Here is a 22,163-nt window from a genome sequence, read left to right as displayed (position 1 = left end):
CCTCAGTCCTGGTCAATGCACATAAAACTCCCCTGGGCTCTTCCAGAATGCACAGCTGTGGTCAGTTTCTCTGGGACACTACAGTGAGAGTCACTGACCAAGAAAAGGACAGGTTTTGAAGATATTCCGAGAAGAGCAGACCACATTTCCTTGCATCTGTCAACTGGCATCTCTATGTATTTCTAGAGTGACAGCCTGAGCAGTGGCAGCCAGGTTCCCTTGCACATCTGACACGTGACAGCTGAGACCCCTCAGAGTGCTTCCTTCCTTTCCTGGTCAGCTGTCCAGGGCTGATGCTGCCACTTGTGTCACCAAAGTGAGCAGAAGGGAAAAAAGAAGCAAAGCCCACACAAGTGCATTAAGTGTCTCCTTATCTGGAAACTTGGAGAGGTCATTTTGCTGAAGCAAAGAACTTTCTTAAGAATTACAGAAATGGTGCCAGAAGATGGTTTGACTTTGGATGGTGGGCACACAGTGCAATATCTAGGTAACATATCATAGAAATGTACACCTGACACCTATATGAGCCTATAAACTAATGTCACCCCAATATCCTATATAATAAAAGCCTATTATGCTAAGTGTCCAGTCATCTATTCAACCAATCAAAGCATAATATGCTAATGATATGCTAAGGCCACTCAACTGCTCGCTATGACGTGCACTGACTACCAGGGGGCAGACGCTCAGCTTGCTGCTGGGGTCGGCCCATCAGGACTGAGTGAGATGGGCCGGACATGCCCTGGAGCCCTCCTGTGGTCCCTCCCCAGCCCGATTGTGCACCAGTGGGGTCCCTCGGCTTGGCCTGCACCTCTTGCAATCCGGGACTCCTTGGGGAATGACGGAAAGCCAGTTTCAGCCCGATCCCCCAGGCCACTCCCCTCGGGAGGGTGCCAGATGCAGGGCTCACAGCTGACAAGCACTGCTGTGGCAGCGCCAGCCTCTCCTGATCGGGACTGATTGGGCACGAGCCCACAGCAGGCACAGTGGGGCCATGATGAGCGGGAGCGGCAGGTAGAAGCTGCAGGGGACGTTGGACTGTGGGTTTCGGCCCGATCTCCGCAGGCTACCCAGAGGGGGGTACCACAGGTGCACAGGTTCGTGCACTGGGCCTCTAGTATTTAATAAAATTAAAAGAATTACAGAAGCCATTTCCTATTGATAAGATATCTTCCAACTAGACATGATTTTGCTTCAAAAGATTGTATAGCCAGGGACACAGCCAAAGTACTTAGCCGAAGTGGTCTGCCTCTCTGACCCTCCTCTGGCCCGCAGGGTGACTAGAAAGCAGGCTCCGTAGGCAGACAGAAGTTCATATGAGCAAAGTAAACTCATAGAGCACCTAGCAGAAAGCTAGGCAGACAGCAGGAACTCAGCACGAGTGGAACAGACCACCTGCACTGGGCATGCCTACCTTCCCCTGCCACACTCCATCACCCAGATGCCCCCTCACCTGTGAACTGCCCAACTTGCTGTGGGAAGGTGCTCTGTGTCGGGTCTTGGTACTGGGGTGGTGGGCGGGTCAGATGGCGCTGAAACTGCTGTTTCTCCTAGAAAATTCCAAGAACAGAACAAAGTAAGACCCACATAAAAGAAAAACAGTGTTAGATCAGAGAAAAGAAAACTGTCCAGGCTTGTTACTCACAGACTCCTGAGGACTATCTCATATAAAGCTCACAATCTCATTTAGGGGATTTTTAATAAACACTATGAGGCCTAGCCGGTTTTCTCAGTGGTTAGAGCATTGACCCATAGACTGAAGGGTCACGGGTTCAATTCCAGTCAAAGGCATATATCTCAGTTGCAGGCTCGATTCCCTGGTGGGGCTCATGTAGGAGGCAACCGATCAATATGCCTCTCTCACATCGATGTTTCTCTCTCTCTGTCTCTCCCCCTCTCTTCCACTCTCTCTGGAAAAATCAATGGGAAAAAATATCCTCAGATGAGGATTAAAAACAAACAAACAAAATCACTCCGAAGCACAAGGATGGGGCTGAGCTAAGGAGCAATAATTAAAAAAAGGAAAGGTGAGTTTTTAAGAAAGGAGGGCAGATCAGGAAGATACAAATCAAAAAAGCCACATGGTATACCACTGCACAGGCACTAGATGGCTAGAATAACAAAGACAAGTGTGGGGAAGATGTGGAGAAACCGGCACCTTCATACACTCTGTGGGCATGTAAAATGGTGTAGCTACTTTGTAGAACAGTCTGGCAATTCTTCAAAAGGTAAACACAAGAGTTACCATAGGACCCAGCAATTCCACCCCTAGATATACACTCAGAGAGCTGAAAACCTATGTCCACAAAAAGTTCAGGAAACAACCCAACTGTACCAACAGATAAACTAAGCCATAAAATATGACATATTCATACAACAAAATATTATTCAGTCATAAAAAGCAGGAAAATAATGATACATGCTACAACAAGGTTGAACCTTGAATCCTCTTACATGAAATATTCACAAATAGGAAAAACTATAGAGACAGAAAGTAAATTAGTGGTTGCCTAGGCCTGGAAGATGGGAGAAATAACTTTTAATGAATTTAGGGTTTAGGGTTTCTTTTTAAAAAAATATATTATTATTGCCCTAGCCAGTTTGGCTCAGTGGATAGAGTGCCGGCCTGCAAACTGAAAGGTCCCAGGTTCGATTCCGGTCAAGGGCACATGCCCGGGTTGTGGGCTCGATTCCCAGTGGGGGACTTGCAGGAGGCAGCCAATCAATGATTCTCTCTCATCATGGATGTTTCTATCTCTCTGTCCCTCTTCCTTCCTCTCTGAAATCAATCAAAATATACTTAAAATAAAAAATATATTATTATTGATTTCAGAGAGGAAGGGAGAGGGAGAGAAAGGTAGAAACATCAGTGATAAGAGAGAATCATTGATTGGCTGCCTCCTGCATATCCCACAACCCCGGCACATGCCCTGATCAGGAATCACACCATGATCTCTTGGTTCATAGGTTGATGCTCAACCACTGAGCCATGCCAGCTGGGTAGGTTTTCTTTTTAGGTGATAAAATGTTCCAAAACTATAGTGATTATTGCATAGCTCTGAATATACTAGAAACTATGGAATTATTCACTTTAAATGGGTTACTTGTGTGTCATGTATAAAGCTGTTATTTAAAAAACAGCAGAACTGAGGTAGTGATGTGGGTTTCAAAGTCATTCTCAATCAACTTGAACTATTGGATGGCTAGTTTTTCTCTTATGTTCTTTTTTTTTTTTAAATCCTCATCCAAGCATATTTTTCCATTTATCTTTAGAGAGTGGAAGGAAGGAGGAGGGAGAGAGAGAGAAAAAAAAACATTGGCTGGCTGACTCCCGCACATGCCCTGACCAGGGCCAGGGAGGAAACTGCAACCGAGGTACGTGCCCTTGACTGGGAATCGAATCTGCAACGCTTTGATCTGTGGGCTGATGTTCTAACCATTGAACAACCCAGCCAGGGCTTCTCTTAAGTCTTAAAGATGTAATTTAAAATCCTGAGAACCTTGGCACCTTCACCCTTTACTTGGTGACCAAGTGGATGAACTGTAGGACTTAGAGGGAGCTTGTTGGTCCTGACTCTACAACCCAGGACCTCAGGCAGGTCTTCACTTCCCTGCTTCACACTCTTGACCTATCACAAACTCTACATTTACAACCAAGCTTGGCCCACAGTAAACTGACGGACTGGGAAGCTCAGTGCATTGGCAGCTGCCGACAAAGGATATGGAAAACTGTCCCAAACACATATAGTTTTAGCCACAGGTTCTGCCTTCATTAATCCCCACTAAATGACATAAAAGCTGCTTCTGACACAGGCCACCACTGTCTGAGAAATGCCACTCACAGAACGGGGTTTAAAAGGGCAAAGCACTCTAATACCAAACATGCACCGAGCACATTCACATGGCACCCCGCTGAGCTCGTGGCCACTGCGGTGCCTTGGGAGGCAGGATGAGATGTGGGGGAGAGGAGGGGACGGGGACGGGGACGGTTTTCTCCCACTTTTCTTTACCTGCTCTGCCAGAAGGTGCTGCTGCCTTTGCAAAAACTGCTGTTGGTGCAAATGCTTTTGCTGCTGCTCCCTCTGTTTTTGTTGATCCAAAAGCAACTGGTGCTGCTTCATTACAGCTGCCTGCTGCTGGCCACTGAGATAGGGGGTGCTGCTGTGAGTGCTGGCCGCTGACACAGTGGGCGGCTGGGTCCCCACGCTGGAGGCCTGGGCTGGCACAGGGACGTTGGGAGGGTTCTGCTCCTGTCAACACAGAGAAGGGGGTTCCCGAGTCAGGTGGGACATGGTAAAGTCTGTAAGCCCTGATCAGAACAGAGGAGCTCCATCCGATGCGAGCCTAGCTCCCTGCAGATGACTACAGTGCAGGAACCCTACAGGGCTGGGCCAGAGACCAAGAGAGCAAACACCTGAGTCTCCAGGCCCAGTAATGAACAGTTACTAGCAGCTTGCTAGCTTTGCTTCCTATGATTTGCCAGGGGCAAGGGTGTGATTTCACACGTAAGCGCATAGGTTTGCAATAGCTTCTGTAAGCAAGTATAGCTTATATATCTTTACTCACCGGGATGCACAAGTGCAGGTGGGCCCCAAGGAGGAGTGCTCAGAGGGGCTTTGGGTGAGGGAGACACACCATACTCTGGGTTTGCAAACCTTGGGTTACTGGGGATGGAGCTGTCCCTGAACTGCCCGAAATTGTTTTGTCTGCCCACTTATATACAACATTTTTCTGGGAAGAGACTGCTTGGATTTTGTCAAATACTTATGCTTAAAAAATACTAAGTATTGATGAGAACTTTAATGAATATTTTCAATTAATACATGGACCAAAAGTGAAAGTCATGTCAAAGGTTATCACAATGTTATTGCAACATCACTACTTACATTTTAAAATAAAGAGGGGAAATTTAACTCAAAAAAGGAATAAGGCAAAAAGCTATTATTTAGACAAGTTCAACTTCTTGAGCTCCTTTCTAGTCCTTATTCATTTGTATACTTAATCTGTACAAGATTCTAATCTTAGAGCAGACAGACTCTGATGTAATGTCCTCACCCCAATCTGCAGAAGCTCACAGGCTACAAGAGCGCTTTGTGAGGTGCAAAGTGCTACTACAATGGCAGTCATCACTGTGCCACTCTTTCTTTCTTTCTTTTTAAAAAAAATATATTTTATTGATTTTTTACAGAGAGGAAGGGAGAAGGATAGAGAGTTAGAAACACCGATGAGAGAGAAACATCGATCAGCTGCCTCCTGCACACCCGCCACTGGGGATGTGCCCGCAACCCAGGTACATGCCCTTGACCGGAATCGAACCTGGGACCCTTCAGTCCGCAGGCCGACGCTCTATCCACTGAGCCAAACCGGTTAGGGCGCCACTCTTTCTTAAGGTTGCTGCTTGCTAGTGGCTATGTAGCAGTTTAATGGCTGACATAAGTGGAAGTTTCAACATTTACACACGCATGCTCCTGTTGAAAGATGCATAAACTGCTTCTAGTTTTGGGCTATCAGATATAAACATGCAATGGATATCTGGTATATAACTTTCTCTTTTGGGGGGATTATTTTTTGCAGGTTTATAATGTGCCAATGCTTATGAATATTTTTATGGCTTATGAAAAATACATGATGACAAAATTACTTTCCAAAAGCACTGTGCCCAGTGAGCATGTCAATCTCTTCATGCTATTACCAGCTACAAATACACAAAGGCACACATAAACGTATTCACTGCAGGCTTGCTTACAGTAGTGAAGAACAGGAGACAATGCACGTTACACAACTGTTGTCACACAACTGTTAAAGTTTCAATGGGTCTGATGTGCAGATGTGGAAAACAGCCCAGGACACACAGCCCAGGGGTCCTCAAACTACAGCCCGCGGGCCACATGCAAATACAAATATTGTATTTGTTCCCGTTTTGTTTTTTTACTTCAAAATAAGATATGTGCAGTGGGCATAGGAATTTGTTCATAGTTTTTTTTTAAACTATAGTCCGGCCCTCCAACGGTCTGAGGGGCAGTGAACTGGCCCCCTGTTTAAAAAGTTTGAGGACCCCTGCTGTGGAGTGAGCAAAGGAAGTGTGCGCAACCTGTCTTGGAGGAAGCCAGGGACATCTGTTACTGTCTGAGGTCCAGCCATCAGAAGGCTCCCAGAGAGGAGGCATCTTAGAACATAGCTGAGCAGAGCAGAAGGGTAAATCATGACCATGACAGCACTGGCACATGACCATCCTCCCCCACAGAGCCAGGTGGTTCTGCTAGGCTTGTGCATAAGGACTAAAGAACCATGGAACCCAGAGATGTTAAAAAGCAGCACTCACCTAAAAGGTTATAAGCTTACTAAAACTTAATAAAATATTTTGAACAAAGAGATCTGAAAAGTGGTTAAAAAGAAGAAGCCTCTAAGAAGCACATTAAGGCTGAACTTTACCTGCAAAATCCAGCCACAAATCACTTTGTGTAGCATAAAAGAAACACAAGACTAAGTGCAGGCAATTCCTCAAAAATGTGTATAGTTAAAACCAAAGGAATTTTACCCTATTTTTGTTTATTAAGACTCAACCCAGGCCCGGCCAGGGCACATGCCCAGGTTGTGGAGCCGAGCCCCAGTGGGAGTTGTGCAGGAGACAGCCAATCAATAATTGCTCTCATCACTGATGCTTCTATCTCTCTGTCCCTCTCCCTTCCTCTCTGAAATCAATAAAAAAAAATATTTTAAAAAAATATAAAAAGACTCAACCTAGGTTTGCTTGATCAATTTTCACTCCCAAGGAGTCTAAGTGATAGGGGAGAGGGCATGTAATAGGAGTAGGATCAAGTTGTTTAATGATTATTCACCTTACTGACTGTAGATAAGAGGCTTTCTTACAGACCCAGGGAAATGAGGATGCGCTTCAAGAAGAATAACAGAGCTGTAAAAAGATGAGACACCTTGGGGCCCAGATGGGGCCATTGCTCAGAAAGGAAAATGCATTTTGAGAACAGACAAAGGACAGGATGAAATTTGATTTTGTTGCTCTGCCTGGACCTTGGCCCCCCTCTGGGAATTTGCCTCAGGAATGCTGACCATTCTCTAGTCCCAGGAACTGGCAGGAGCTGAGTTTTAACACCATTGAAAATTAACGACCTTGTCATGGGATTTTAAGACCCTGGAAGGAGACACATGGACCACAGACCCTGCAGCCCTTATTCTGCCCCTTCCCCTTGGCATGCAGCTTTCTTCCTTATCTATACTAATAAAAGGGTAATATGCTAATTAGACCGGGAGACCTTCCGGAGGTCCTTTCAGACAAAGCCATGGTGGTGGGGACGAGGCAGAGGTGGTTAAGAGCAATCAGGCCAGGAGGGAAGGGCAGTTGGGGGTGATCAGGCCGGTTGGGTTGGGGGCCAGTTGGGGGTGAGCAGGCCAGTTGGGGGGGGGGGGGTGGCAGTTGGAGGCCATGAGGCTGGCAGGGGAGGGCAGTTGGGGGTGATCAGGCCGGTGGGGGGGCATTTTGGGGCAATCAGGCCAGCAAGGGGGGGCAGTTGGGGGCGAGAAGGCTGGGGGGGGGCAGTTGGGGGCGAGCAGGCCAACAGGCAGAGTGGTTAGGGGCGATCTGGCAGGCAGGTAGGTGAGCGGTTAGGAGCCAACGGTCCCAGATTGCAAGAGGGATGTCCAACCCCGAGGGGTCCCAGCCAGATTGGAGAGGGTGCAGGTTGGGCTGAGGGACAACCCCCCCCTCCCCCCCTGCATGAATTTTGTGCACTGGGCCACTAGTCCCTATATAATCAGCCGGCTGGTAGGAGGGGTTAGAGAATTTACAGGGTGACCTGCTGCTCTCTCCATACTGCCGGCATTATTGGAATGAACACTCATATATGATTCAACCCTGTCTCTGCTTAATTTGGCTCAAGTAGTGACGGGCGGCCTGGACCCATTTGGTGTCCGGGATCAAAAGGACAACCGCAGCGGCTCCCTCCCTCCTTCTCTTTGCTCCCCAGGGACCTGGTAACTACAGGGATGCAGAGTAAGAGAGCAAAGCCATAGGCTCACCTGGCTGGGTGGAACCAGAGATCGGAAGGGCATATTTCCCGGCTTTGGTTTCATCAGAAACAAAGAGTTCTGCTCATTGCTCAGATGAGGGAGCTGCTGGGGAAGAAAGCCATCAAGGATGTCTTGCTCTGACCAACCCCAGGGCCGCCTTGCCCACAGTCCGCTTTGTAATGAGAAAGGGGCTTGGTGTTGCCATAGTCCAGCATCGACCCTTGGTTAGTCATGGCGTTCTGGCTCAAGTTACTTGGTGGCTGGTGACTCAGCAGGTTTCCATGGCTGGGCTGGAGGTAGGGGCCTCCGGGACGAGGGGCGCTCTTGTTCACATTGGGCATCATGAGCAGTTTGGAGTTGGCGAACTCTTGCTTGTAGCTGGGAGGGCTGGCAGGCTTCTCCATGGTGTAAGGAACATTTAAGGGACTGTGGGAGGAGCCCGTCTGCTGCCAGGTGGACATCTGGCCCAGTGCTGGTGCTGGGGCAGGCTGCTGTGAATTCTGGAGCATCTGCTCGCGTTTCTGCTTGGCGGCGATCTGCTGGAGCTGGTGGGCAGAGGACAGCTCTGAGGCCACTCCTGGGCCCCTGGCTAGGCAGCACCACACTGGAGATGGCTCTTTGTGCATTCTGGGCCTGGGCTGATGCCGGCATCAGGTTGGGACTGGGATTTTCTGCCCTGGGCTGACCAGAGGTGTGGAACAGAGGCTGAGAGCCCCCTAGGCTGGATGAATCTGTGCTCACAGGCCCGGATGAAGGACCCATAAAGGTCTGTCCTACAGACCCAGCCCTCACTTGCGGAGAGCCTAACTGTTCTTGTTCAAAGGCTGCTGGAGAGAATTCTGTCTTAATATTAATGTCCTGTGCCAAGGGGGGCTGTGTGGCAGAACCAGAGGACTCTGGGTCCTTCTTCTCCTCAAAATCCTCAGTGAACAGATCCTTCATGTCTTCATCGGGCACCGACCTGTTCAGCTCCTCGATGAGCTCCTTCCACTCCTGCTCGTTCAGGTTGAGGTCAGGCATGAGGTTGCTTTGGGATATGGAGCCTCCGGCCCCTGTGATCATGCAAGGCAGATCATCGACAGGCTCCTGCTTCAGCTCTTTATTCAGGCTCAGAGGAAATGACTCACCGGGGTTGCTGCCTCCATTCAGGTGGAGGTGCGAATCTGCCAGACACTTCTTGTTCATGGAGTCCAGTCCCAGCGAGTGCTTCCCGCTGGCCTGCAGGGCCTCTGCGCCAGGCTCCTCAGGCTGACTGAGGGGGGAGGCTGGAGGCAGGCCATTGGAAGAGACACCTACTCCCAGGGGAGCCTCCCGGCGGGTCTTCTTTTGCCCAGAAAAGAGGTCTCCATAGCCATTCTGCTGACCGCCATTCTGTGGGGAGGTGGTATTATCGAGGCTCCTCTTCACCGTGTCATGGAGATGCTAAAAAACATGGAAAAGAGTGATTATGTGCACAGCAAATGTAAAAGGCCCTCTGCATCTTATGGTGACTCAAACTAGGGACCTGCAGCCCTGCCTGCTCTCCTGATGATTTTGCCTCCCCAGTTTACACCCCCCACTCTGGGAACCCCTCCTCCCATTTCCTCTCCGGGGTTGCCTCTCCCTTTTCCGGGTCCTGGGGCCTCGCCTGAGTCAGGACCACTAACTCAGCTGTGGGAAAGCAACCCAGTTAATCGATGGGTCAGTCCCTGGACTTTTGCAGGACACAAGCTTGATGCTGCTCAGTCATTCAGAGTGAGGGGTGTGCCCAACAGTGGAACAGAGGAGAAAGAGCCAGAGGATACATATATATTCTGAGGGCATCATGTGAGTCTGGATCTAATTATACCAGAGACCAGCCATTCCCCAGCCCTACACTGGCCTTTCCACCTATGGGAACAAACACATCCCTTTTTGTGTTTAAGCTGGTTTGGCTAGGACAGGGGCCCTGGCAGCACAGGCTCTTTCTCAGGCTTGGTGCGGGCTGGCCACCAGCACAGGCTCCACCTTGTTGCACGGGCCAGTGCTAATGCCCTTCCCAGCCTTTCTAGAGCTTTGCTCAGCCCCACCCCTTTTCTCCCACTTTTATCCCACTCTCCTCCCTGCCAACCATGAGCATCTTCTAATCCCCTGCACCCAGTCACCAGCCTTCACAAACCCTATTTCTTATCAAGACCATCTGGTCACAGACGGTCTGTCTGCACTGATATTCTTGCTTCCCCATATCCTCAACTAAATTCATTCAACTACTCATTTATGAAGAGTCTGCCTTGTGCCAGGAACAAGTGCTATGGACTATCAAGACAAACAGGGTGGTCCCCTCTCCTCATGGGCTCCCAGTCTTCTAGGATATAGGACATGCAGGGACATGGCTACAGAATAAGATGAATGGCTTATGCAAGCAGTAGAGCTGTAAGCACTCTGACAATGCAGGGGCTGGGAATTTCAGGAAGTAGGATGAGGAGGAGAGAAGGTAGTAAGTGTCTTCCTACTATTTCCCCAGTTTCATTTTCAGGTGTCAGGACAGGACTCTTCCACTAACAGAGGTGCCTAAACTTAGCCTCTAAACACTGGCTGCTCCTTTACTATGTTTACTCTTGTTACATTTTTGTCCTTCACCCCCCACCCTACCTAATTCCATGGTTCCTTCCCACTGACTATACTGAGCTATTTACAAAGTTCCAAATAACAAATTTCACTATTATCTTTAAACAGATTTCAGAGGAGTCAGACAGTAGGATGTGCTGTTATTTCCCAGCTGCAGAGAAGGGCCATAATGACCTACCACATCTGCCCTGGGAGAGAGTGCAGGAGTATCGTAACCTGGGTTCCTATCCAAGGCAACATCATGGACACCAGCTCTTAGCAGCAAACTACTCACTAGGCACTAATGCACAAGGAGTAACAAAAAAAGAAGGGCAATTTTCTAAATCTACGAATCCCCATTCTAATGCTCCCATTCCTTCCCCCCCACTTCAAGATTTTCTTCATTTCTTACATTGCTCTAAAATCCCGGCTGAGTACTTCTTTAAATTGATATCTATGTACTTAAATTAGCTCCAAAAACCTAGTAATGTCTGATAAATGAAACTGTAGGGAAGAGTAAGAAAACATGATTCTAAGACCAAATCTCAAGCATGCAGCCAAACCCTCCGTTTACTTTCTTTTCACTTTACTTTCTTTGTAGGTTCCTCTGCTTCATGCTGCCACCTAGTGGTGAGAGGAGGAAAGAAGCCATACTCCTAAAATGGAGCCTTTATAAGATCCATTGTTTGAAAAGTTTCCTTTGGGGATGGTAAATTTATACTCATTTAATCTGTCAGAAGGAAGTCAAAAAGAGTTGTTAATTTTTCTTGAATTTTTATTCTTTCTATTGTTTTCTTTTTTAAAATATATTTTTATTGATTTCAGTGAGGAAGGGAGAGGGAGAGAGAGAGATAGAGACATCAATGATGAGAATCATTGATTGGCTGCCTCCTGCACGTTGCCTACTGGGGATCAAGCCCGCAACCAGGCATGTGCCCTTGACCAGAATTCAACCCAGGACCCTTCAGTCTGCAGGCTGATGCTCTTATTCACTGAGCCAAACCAGCTAGGGCTAGTTTTCTTTATGAAAAATCATTTGTTCCTCAGTGTCGTGTTTCGGCTGCCTGTAAACCTGTTCAGTTTTCCATTTTCCTAAGGAGGAAGATGGAAACCTAAAAGGTCAAGGCGCTTGATGAGTCAGCTGGTTGTCCCAGTTTAGAAACAGAATCCTTTTTTGCCCTAACAATTATAAAAGCTACCACTCCTTTTTTCAATATCCACATGCAAACAGATGCAGACAAGTTCCAAAGCAACAACTTAATTTTGCAATACGAATTGCATTTACCCAAAGGAAACACCAGGCCATTGTCTCAACCCCTCTCAGAACTTGACTGCAATGATGCAGATGGACAGAAAGGGAGAGGGAAAGTGGTGACCTGGCAGATTTTTAAGCCGTGTGCATATGCAGGAGTGCCTGATATGTGCAGGGCACTGCAGAGAGGCAAGGTGAGTGAACGACAGAGCCTCATCTCCAGGAATTCATAAGAGATGGGAAAATGGCCTGAACAGATTACATAAGAACGAACACAGTAATCACTTGTAAGTACACAAGACTGGCTGGCATGTACAAATGCCCATGCTTGCTTCAGCATAATGTGGTATTTCTGGGTGCTCAGCTCAGAGGTTCCTGTCTTAACTATCAAGTGGTCTCCGGGGGGAGGCCACTCCCCTGCACGGGGCTCCAGGAGGATCCAGTTCTGGGATAAAACCATCTGGTGCTTGTTTCCTTCACAGGGGGTTTTGCTGAAGAATGCTGCATGCCTGACAGCAAACTGGGTGCCCCACATGCTCACCCGGCCAGGCTTGCAGCAATGAACCCTGAAGGCTTGACTCCCACCCTCGCCTGTGCCACCCACCATCTTCTATTCTGAAAGAGGGGCCCCCACATATCAATGCTGCTCCCAGTCAAGCTGGAGTTGCCACACGTTGTGGACATTAAATCAACATTCTGACACCCTGCTTGACCTACTAGGCTTACATAACAGTCCTCTACTTCCTCTCTTCCACCATCCACCACTGAAATTCCAGTGTGCTCTGTAGTCAAACTCCCCCAAATGATAACCCCTATACTCTTTCACTCCGAGTTAACAAACAGAGGCAGCTGGTTAAGACAAGGTGGCTCTCTCATCCGTGCTCCTTACATCCATGCTGTCAGCCATGAAGGGCAGCCACCAGTGCTCCCTGCCCCTTCTCATAGGCATTCACGTTCCCTCCTCCTTCCTCTTCTGTCATCCTCCTACCAGCCAAATACCCCGCTCCCAGCTGCATGTTAGTCCAAAACCACGTGGCTTCTATCCTCTGGGAACTGAATGGATGTTGGATGTGGGCAAAGAAAGGGAGGGTTTAGGAGGACTGCTTTCTCTAAGGCCAGAATGATCTTCATGTTAAACGCAGCCTACATTTTTAGTCTTTCCCTTTCCCTTTCTGTTCATCTGCCTCTTAATAATTTCCTCCATCTTTAAAGCTCTTTCCTTATATTTCTTTACATTATCTTTCTTTCTCTTCTACTTTTATGGTTGTTTCTTCTCAGACTCATTTAAGGTAGGTGTAGGTCTCCCTTTCAAATAAATATCAGAGACCTCTCCTCTCTTCACTATGCACACACTACCATTGACCTCATCCATTCCCGTCTTCTAATTCCTATCACTGAACATCACACTCAGAATAAACCCAGCTTCCTAGGGACCAAGTGCTGATCCACCAGCCCTCCCTCCCCTCTGGCCTCTTTCATGGGCCTCCCTATGGTGTACCCCCCCGTCCCCCCCTCCCAGTCATACTGGCCTTCAGTTCCTCCAATGCACCTGCTCATTCTGCCTCAGGGCCTTTGCCTGTTTTAGAGAGTGAAAGAGAGGAGGGAGGGGAGGGAAGAGAAGAGAGGAAAGGGAAACATCCATGTGAGAGAGACACATCTTTGCCTCCTGCACACACCCTGACCAGGGCTGGGGATCAAACCTGCAATCCAGGTATGAACCCTCGACTGGGAATCAAACCCGGGACCCTTCAGTTGTGTGGGCCACTGACCACCACAAGCCAGGGCCAGAATATCTTTTCCCTTTATCTTCTCAGGGGTAGCTCCTCTCTTCAGAGTCATTCTCTGAATACCTACCTACTCCTTCCCCACAGTCACTCTCTATCCTATTTTCTTGTTAATTCCCCCACTGGAGGCACTCATTTGAATGGGCATGGCTCCCCGCAATTAGAATGAAAAGCAGATACCCCAGTCCCTAGAACAGTGCCTAGCACTCCATAAATATTTGTGAATGAATGTGTTATCTCTAACCTAACCACGTTTAAGAGCTCCAGACTCCTGTCTGTCCAACTACCTACCCGGTGTGCTCTACGAGGGGGTACACAGATACCTAAGACTAAATCTGTACAAACCTGAAGCAGTGTCTCCCTAGTCCTATTTGCCTTTCCTCCGTTCCTGCCTCGGAGAATGTCATGACTATCGACCCAGTAAAGCAAACTGGAAACCAGGGAGCCACTCTTGCCCTTCCTCCTCTAGTCCCTGCACCCAGTCAGTATCCTACCCCTGTTGAGTCCACCTCCTTAGCATTTCTTGAATCCACATGCTTCTCTCCTTTCCCTAGCACCAATTTAACTGACGGGAATTATTCTAACCCTGTATAAAGCTAGTCTACCTTCATCTGTGTTCCACATCATGGTCACAGAGTTCATGCTGAAGGCCAATTTGATCCGCTCACTCTGGCCTAAAGCACTTCCATGGCACCTTGTTGCCCTCAGGTCTTACGGTTCCGAGCTTAGCTCTGCCATCCTTCTGGCTCTGGCACTAGTGTAACTCCCTACCAACTCTCCAACCACACCAGTGGTGCGGCTCATTGGAACTCCTCAAAATATAGGCCAAAATAGAGAAAATCATATCTTTTTAAGGTAGCAATGGTTAACTATTGGAAATTTCAACCTAATACCAGGCTGGCTTTTCCTTTGTTCCTGAGTTCCTCTAGCACACTGCACATACACTCAGGATCCTCAGGAATCCCGTGTAGGAAAAGATCCCCGTTAGGTAAAGTGAGTCTATTTTTATGTAACTTTCAAGGTTTCAATGATTTGAAGAAAAATCCTGAAAATCCAAATCAAGTAGCAACTTTAATAAGACACGGATTTGGGACAAGTCCTGACTTCCCAGTGTGCCTTGCTCAGCACGTTGCACCTGTACTTACTGTTCCCCAATGTGTTTCAGAAACTTAGTCCACCTACAAAGGCACCCTAAGGCTGGGTGCCATTGCTCTTGTTTTATAGCTGATGGATGTCAGAGACTCCATGAGATTTTCTGAGGACTGAGGAGGATCTGCTGATGATGCCCACAACCCTGCCCACTCCTGGTCAGGCTGAGGTGAGGCTCCGTTTAATCCCACTTCCACCTGGGAAGCTAAAAGAGGATTCTGGGAGCAGCACGGAGTGAGTCAGAGCTTCAAACTATAAGACAAAAAGCACCTCCCCTAGCACAAAGAGCTCCATCAAGGTGTCCTTAGCAGAAAAACAGGCTGTGTTATGAGGAAACCCCCTATACCAGTGTCACAAACATTTCTTTGTAAACTATTTAAAGAAAAATTATCACAGATCTATAATCTGCTACTATAGAGTCCTCTTTTAAAGACATGATTTATCTTACTAGTTTGGTACCTAAATGATTTAGGAGCATGGGGAGCACTAAAGAGATCTGCAAGCACTAGTGCTTGCCAGTGAATCGCCTATAAGGATACACCAAAAATAGTGTATTCCTGAGAACTGCCTTTTCCAGAAAACTTTAGTTTGGTGCCTAGACATTTTGCTATCACCTTTTAAAACTTTTTGTTTTTAAAGAATTATAGATTCATGCCCTGGCCAAGTAGCTCAGTTGGTTACGGTGTTGTCCCATGCACCACCCCCCCCAAAAAAATAAATAAATAAATAAATAATTAAAAAAAAAACCACACTAATAAAAGACAAAGATGCTAATTGACCATACCATCGCTACAGCTAAGCCATGCCCACCAGCCAATCAGAGCAACTATATGCAAATTAACCCAACCAAGATGTCGGCCAGCAGCCATGGAGCTGGAGCAAGCAGGAGGCTTGGTTGCCCCAGCAATGGAGGAAGCCAAGCTTCCCGCCTGCCCTGGCCGACTGTGGCCTCCGCAAAAGGCAACAAAGTTTCAATTATAGAAGCTAAATAAATCCCAGATACCTGCTTGTAGCCAGCCTCCACTGGGAGTTTGGGTGGCTGGGGGCTGTGACCAGCCTGCAAACAGCCCTCAGCCCCTCACCCAAGCTGGCCAGGCACCCCAGCAGGACCCCCCCCCCTCCCTGAAGGGTTTGTGGCCAGCATGAAAACGGCCCTCAGCACCTCACCCAGACTGGCCAGACACCCCAGCAGGACCCCCACCCTGATCCAGGACACCCTTCAGGGCAAACCAGCCAGCCCCCACCCATGCACCAGGCTTCTATCCTATATAATAAAAGGGTAATATGCAAATTGACCCTAACAGCAGAGCAACTGGGAATCACTGGTCACTATGACACACACTGATCACCAGGGGGCAGACACTCAATGCAGGAGCTGCGCCCTGGTGGTCAGTGTGCTCCCACAGGGGAAGCTCTGCTCAGCCACAAGCCAGGCTGAAGGCTGCTAGTACAGCGGTGGTGGTGGGAGCCTCTCCCGCCTCCTCAGCAGCGCTAAGGATGTCCGACTGCAGCTAGGCCTGCTCCCCCCTGGCAAGTGGACATCCCCCGAGGGCTCCCGGGCTGCTAGAGAGATGTCTGACTGCCAGCTTAGGCCCAATCCCCTGGGGAGTGGGCCTAAGCCAGCAGGTGGTTATCCCCTGAGGGGGTCCCAGACTGCGAGAGGGCACAGGCCGGGCTGAGGGACCCTCCTGAGTGCACAAATTTTTGTGCACCGGCCCTCTAGTAAGATAAATAAAGGTTGTAGGTTCAATTCTAGGCACATACCTAGGTTGTGGGTTGCATCTCCAGTTTGGCATGTGCAGGAGGCAACTGGTTGATGTTTTTCTCTCTCTCTTTATCTCCCTTCCTCTCTCTAAAATAAATGGAACATATCCTTAGGTAAGGAAAAAAAAAAGAATTATAGATTCATAGGAAGTTGCAAAGAGATTACAGAGAGGTCCCCTGTTACTCTTCACCCAGTTTTCCCCAATGGCTGTATTTTACATAATTACAGCACCTTATCAACTGGGAAGACCACAGTTGGTATCACTGGAGCATGTAACTCACATTTAAAAAAAATATATATTTTATTGATTTTTTACAGAGAGGAGGGGAGAGGGATAGAGAGTTAGAAACATCGATGAGAGAGACACATCGGTCAGCTGCCTCCTGCACACTCCCTACTGGGGATGTGCCTGCAACCAAGGTACATGCCCTTGACCAGAATCGAACCTGGGACCCTTCAGTCCCCAGGCCAATGCTCTATCCACTAAGCCAAACTGATCAGGGCTGTAACTCACATTTTTTAAATAAAAAGCTTGGCCATATGTTTTACACAATATAATCTCTTCCTATCCTATCTAATAACAGACAAACATTGACCGTACCTTCGCTACGCCTCCCACTGGCTAATCAGAGTGATATGCAAATTAATCGCCAACAAAGATGGCGGTTAATTTGCATACGTAGGCTCCAAGCTGCGAGCAAAGTCTGATGGTTCCTGGCAGCGAAGCCCAAGGGAAGTCCTGTGTGTTTATGTCTCGAGTCAGGCCCCAGCAGCCCCAAGCCCTGCCATGTCGGTGCTGGGGCTGCTGGGGGCTGGATTGGAGACACAGACATGCAGGGGAGCCTGGCACCCAGCAGCCCCAAGCCACTCCAGCAGGCCTATCTCGGACCCGGCCAGGAGCCACCGGGCCAAGCAGTGAGGCACAACCCACCCACTCCTGCGGGCCGATTATGGCAGTGTGGACGGGACTGGGCCGGGCCACGGGGGCGAGCAGGAAGGCATGACCTGCCCACTGCGGCAGGCCGATGCAGCCTCGCCTCTCTGCTACTCTGCCACCGCCACCTCCACAGCTGCAGTGTTTGGACCCAGGCCCCCAGCCTGCCCTGGGCTCCGCTCAAGGAGGGGCTGGGGGCCTGGGGTTTACTAAACTTTACTGGAGCTGCTCCCCACACCCCAGCCCCTGCCCCAGAACCATGCTGCCAGCAGCAAGGCGCCCCAACAGCGTCCTGACAGCTGGGCGGCGGGAGAGCTGAGTAGAGGGGGGGGGGGGGGGTTTGCAGGGAGCCACGGAAGGGCGGGGCCGCGGGAGCCAAGCTCCTCGGGGTCTGAGGAGAGAGTCTGAAGGTAGAGGAACTTTCGGCAAAGTGGCCGCCAGCAGCCGCGGCCATGGGGTCTGCAGGCGTGCGGACAGGCCTCCACCTGATGGGCGGATCCTGGGCAAGCGCCACGGCTTCGGAAGCGGTTGGCCAGGAGGCGGGCGGCCCAAGGGGCGCAGAGCGGCACCAAGGTGGGGTGCACTGGAGGGGGCTCAGGCCTGGGCAGGGTGCTGGCGGGCGGAGATCTGCCTCGCTTGCGGAGAGCGAGGTTCTGTAGTGTCCCCAATAGGCGGGAAACAAGAGGTGATGACTGCAGGCATGGAAGGACGCCCGGGAGGAGGGGCGCAGACTCGCAGCCCTAGGCGGGGTGGAGGGGCGCCACAAATGCGGCGGTTTGGTGAAGCTCCCGGCACTGACCGGGCCTCGCCTCAGCCTGCACACTTGAGAGGCCAGGACTCCTGCTCCCACCTTGGCCCAAAAACAAGCCTGCGTCCGCCCTGCCCCCAGTTCTCGCCCCCCCCATGGGGGTGCACACCTGCACAGTGAGTGCAAGCCTACCACCTGTTCACCAGAAGGAGAAGCAGTAAAGAATGGGGGCGGGGGCGGGGGCGGGGGAGAGGAAAGAATGTGGAGCATCCATGATGAAGAGGTGCTTGAGAATGAGGCTTGGAAGCCTCACGGGGAGGTTTGTTCTGTTTGCCTTGTGGCTGTCCCTTAGGAAAGGTGGAGAGCATGGCTGTAAGGGCTCCCTGCGCGGGGAGTCCAGTTCCATAGCAAACTGGAATTGGCCTGTTTCCTGGTCTGTAAAATGGATTAAGCATGTCCCAGTGCCTTCACTGAGCTTTGAGGGCCAACTGAGATAGTATATAAAGAAAATGAGGGAAGACATGAGAAAGAAAAGGAAGGGCCGGCAACACAAAAGAAAGATTGGAAGGAACCTGTAAACCTATTGTCACTTAAATAGGGAATAGAGTCAATAGTGTTGTAATGACGGTATGAAGCCAGGTGGGTACTGGAAATATCAGGGAACACTTTGTAAAGTATATGAAAACCTGAAACTAATACAAATATTGAATGTAAATAAATGAAAATTGGAGTGAAATTTTTCTAAATTTCAAAGTTTAAATAAAGGCTATAAAGGAAGGAACGGGGAGAATAAAAATAGTGTTTTTCATTTTACCACTTTATTGTCTTTTCACAGTACATGAAAAAGACAGTTGTCTTTGTATGGTGCTTTTATGCTTTTCTAAGTCATTATCTCATTTGATGTTCAGGGCAACTTAAAGACAAGAATGGGTTGTGTAACTTGCAAGTAATTATAGATTCATGCCCTGGCCAAGTAGCTGAGCCACACTGGCCATGGCCTGCATGCTCCTTTTCTTAGGCAATGTAGCTGGGAAGCAAAGTGTTGCAGGGATGCCAGATGAGAGGGGACTCTCTATGCTACATAGAGAGGGATTTGAAATGTGCTGCCTATAGAAAATGTGCAAATATCAACCCTTGGCCCCATATAAGGATACAACATTATTCCTTCCACTATTCAAAGAAAGGAAATCTTGGTGCCTGGTCCCAATGATTCAATCGTCAAGCCCTTATTGTAAAGCAGGGTTAGTGAAATTTTTTGTGAAGGGTCATATCTATACTAATAAAAGCCTTGGGGGTGATCTGGCCAGCAGGGGAGGACAGCTGGGGATGATCAGGCCGACAGGGGAGTAGTTAGGCGTCAATCAGGCCGGCAGGGGAGCTGTTAGGTGGCGGTCAGGCTGGCAGGCTGAAGCAGTTAGGGGCAATCAGGCAGGCACACAGGCAAGCAGTTAGGAGACAGCGGTCCAGGATTGTGAGAGGGATGTCCAACTGCCGGTTTAGGCCTAATCCCGGCAGTCGGACATCCTGGGATCAGGCCTGTTGGACATCCTGGGATCAGGCCTAAACCAGCAGTTGACATCCCCCAAAGGGTCTGAGATTGGAGAGGGTGCAGGCTGGGCTGAGGAACACCCCGCTCCCGTGCACGAATTTCATGCACCGGGCCACTAGTATGATTATAAAGCAGAAAGGATAAATTTACATTTTATACTGAGAAACAAAACTGCTAAATAGATTGCTTCTTGCATTTTGCACACAGTTTGTATATTCTCTTTGCTACAAAAAAAACCTATTTGGGAAGCCATGAGGCTCAAAAGATTGCCGATAAACATGAAAACAAAGTAGGTTATCAATAAAAGGCTGTGGCACAAGACTCCTTGCTTTCCTGACCTGCATAATGAAGATCCTGAGTAAGATGATCTAAAGTTTCACTCATCCAGCTAATATCAATGATTGCCCTATAAAGGGAGTTGCCCTGGGGGTTCATGCAGACTCACTCACTGAGATTATACTATGTGCCAGACACTGCACAAAATAATGGTAAAGTCAGCTATGCACTAGGTTTTTACTATACTAGGCAGGGCACTAGGCACAGGGGATAAGAAGATAAATAAGACAGTTCTGCTCCCACCAGCTGGGATGTGATGAAGAAGCTATGAAGGCAGGACAGAATATTAATGGAAGCAAGAGAGGGAAGGGTAGGTTAGACTTCCTGGAGAAGGGGGACACATTAAGTGGGAGTGGGCTGTGACTTAATGGAAAATTTTAAAAAATACACAAAACTAGAGAGAACAATATACTGAACCCTCATACGCCCGTCACTCAATTTATTTTATTTAAAAAAATATTTTTATTAAAATACCACATGATCTCACTCATTTATGGATAATAAAGAACATTATAACCTGATGAACAAAAAGATAGATACAGAGGCAGAGAAGCATTGAACAGACTGTCAAACTACAGCGGGAAGGCTGGGGAGGGTTGCGGGGGGGAAGGTAAGAGATCAACTGAAGGACTTGTATGCATGCATATAAGCATAAACAATGAACGCAAGAGACTGGGGGTAGGGGAGGCTGGGGGAAGGTCAATGGACTCTGTATGCTACATAGAGAGGGATTTGAAATGTGCTGCCTATAGAAAATGTGCAAATATCAATGTTACCTGGATCTGCTGGTCACTTCTACTAGTTTGCACTCTCTGAATGTTTGGCTTTTGTAATCCTATATAATAAAAGTGTAGCATGCAAATCATCCCTTCAACCAGGAGTTTGTCCAGGAGTTCAACCAGGGGGCGGGGCCAGCCTGGGGAAGGGAGGGAGTACCTGGCTGGCGGCCAGCAGCCACTAGGGACCCTACCAGTGCACAAATTTCATGCACTGGGCCCCTAGTAGATTATAATGTCCAACAGAAGCCAATTACTAATCACAAAGAGAAAACTGACCATGAGGAGAAATGATCTGGGAGTGGGCTCCCATGGACAAGAGAGTGGTGCCTTGGATTCCTTGGTCTCTGAAACTGACTCCTCATGGGAGACCTAGACATCCACGGGGAGTATAGATTTATATACACACATATATCTATGCCAGGCAAACTTGAGTACAGTCTGGAGTCTGAAGTCATGTGAAAACATTTTCCCTGAAAGTCTCTTTCTTTCCAATCTCTCAAGTTTCTCGTTCTTGCCTTTTTTTTTTTTTTAGAGAAATGGGAGCAGAAATGGAAAGAATCTGAGATAGAGAAATTAGGGGTAGAAAAAGGCAAGAGAAATAAAAACTTCCAGGTACATAGTCAGTACCTAAGAATAAATGCTTTTTGAAGGAATGACAGAGAGGAAGAGGAGGCTAAGAGGGAAAGAGGCTATGAACTTGACTGTATGTTCCTTGAGGCAGAAACCATCTTATACTTTTCATTTCCCCAATTCCAAGTACTTTGTACAGGGTTTGTGCACTTAAAACACAAATGTTTTTGTTAACTTCTATATCAGAGGAGAAAAAAAGTAGAAGGATGGGCCTGAGGGGGTTGAACTATTACTTGGCCCTGTTTTCCTCCATGAAAAACAAGATGCCTCAAAAGCAGTGTACTCTGTAGACATTTGTATTTTGGACCTTAATCTTATATAATAAAAGGGTAATATGCAAATCAACCGAACAGCTGAACGACCGACCAGTCGCTATGATGCGCCCTGACCACCAGGGTGAAGATGCACAACGTAGGAGCTGCCCCCTGGTGGTCAGTGCACTCCCACAGGGGGAGCGCCTCTCAGCCAGAAGCTGGGCAAGCACAGCGGCCGTGGCAGGAGCCTCTCCCACCTCTGAGGCAGTGCTAAGGAGCAGTGAGCAGGTGGGCAGTAAGGAGTGAGGGCTCCTGGACTGTGAGAGGGATGTCTGACTGCTGGCAGGTGGACATTCCCTGAGAGGGTGCAGGCCAGTCTGAGGGACCCTCCCA

At 48.6% G+C, this 22,163-nt stretch overlaps 1 protein-coding gene across 1 annotated transcript in view; it reads right to left on the bottom strand.

Annotated features, from left to right (window-relative positions):
- The window catches only part of MAML1 (mastermind like transcriptional coactivator 1), a 49,203-nt gene that overhangs the window by 4,831 nt on the left and 22,209 nt on the right, over positions 1-22,163 (bottom strand). Inside the window, 5 exon segments of the mRNA XM_070416774.1 lie at positions 1,454-1,550; positions 4,011-4,250; positions 8,035-8,141; positions 8,144-8,609; positions 8,611-9,447. Of these exon segments, the coding sequence (XP_070272875.1) occupies positions 1,454-1,550; positions 4,011-4,250; positions 8,035-8,141; positions 8,144-8,609; positions 8,611-9,447 (1,747 nt within the window).

Source organism: Myotis yumanensis, unplaced genomic scaffold (assembly GCF_028538775.1).
Source record: "Myotis yumanensis isolate MYYU_CA2020_CCGP unplaced genomic scaffold, mMyoYum1.0.hap1 SCAF_5, whole genome shotgun sequence".
NCBI lineage: Eukaryota > Metazoa > Chordata > Mammalia > Chiroptera > Vespertilionidae > Myotis > Myotis yumanensis.
The sequence above is the reverse complement of the archived record's forward strand: the minus strand, read 5'-3'. Positions and strand labels throughout refer to the sequence as shown.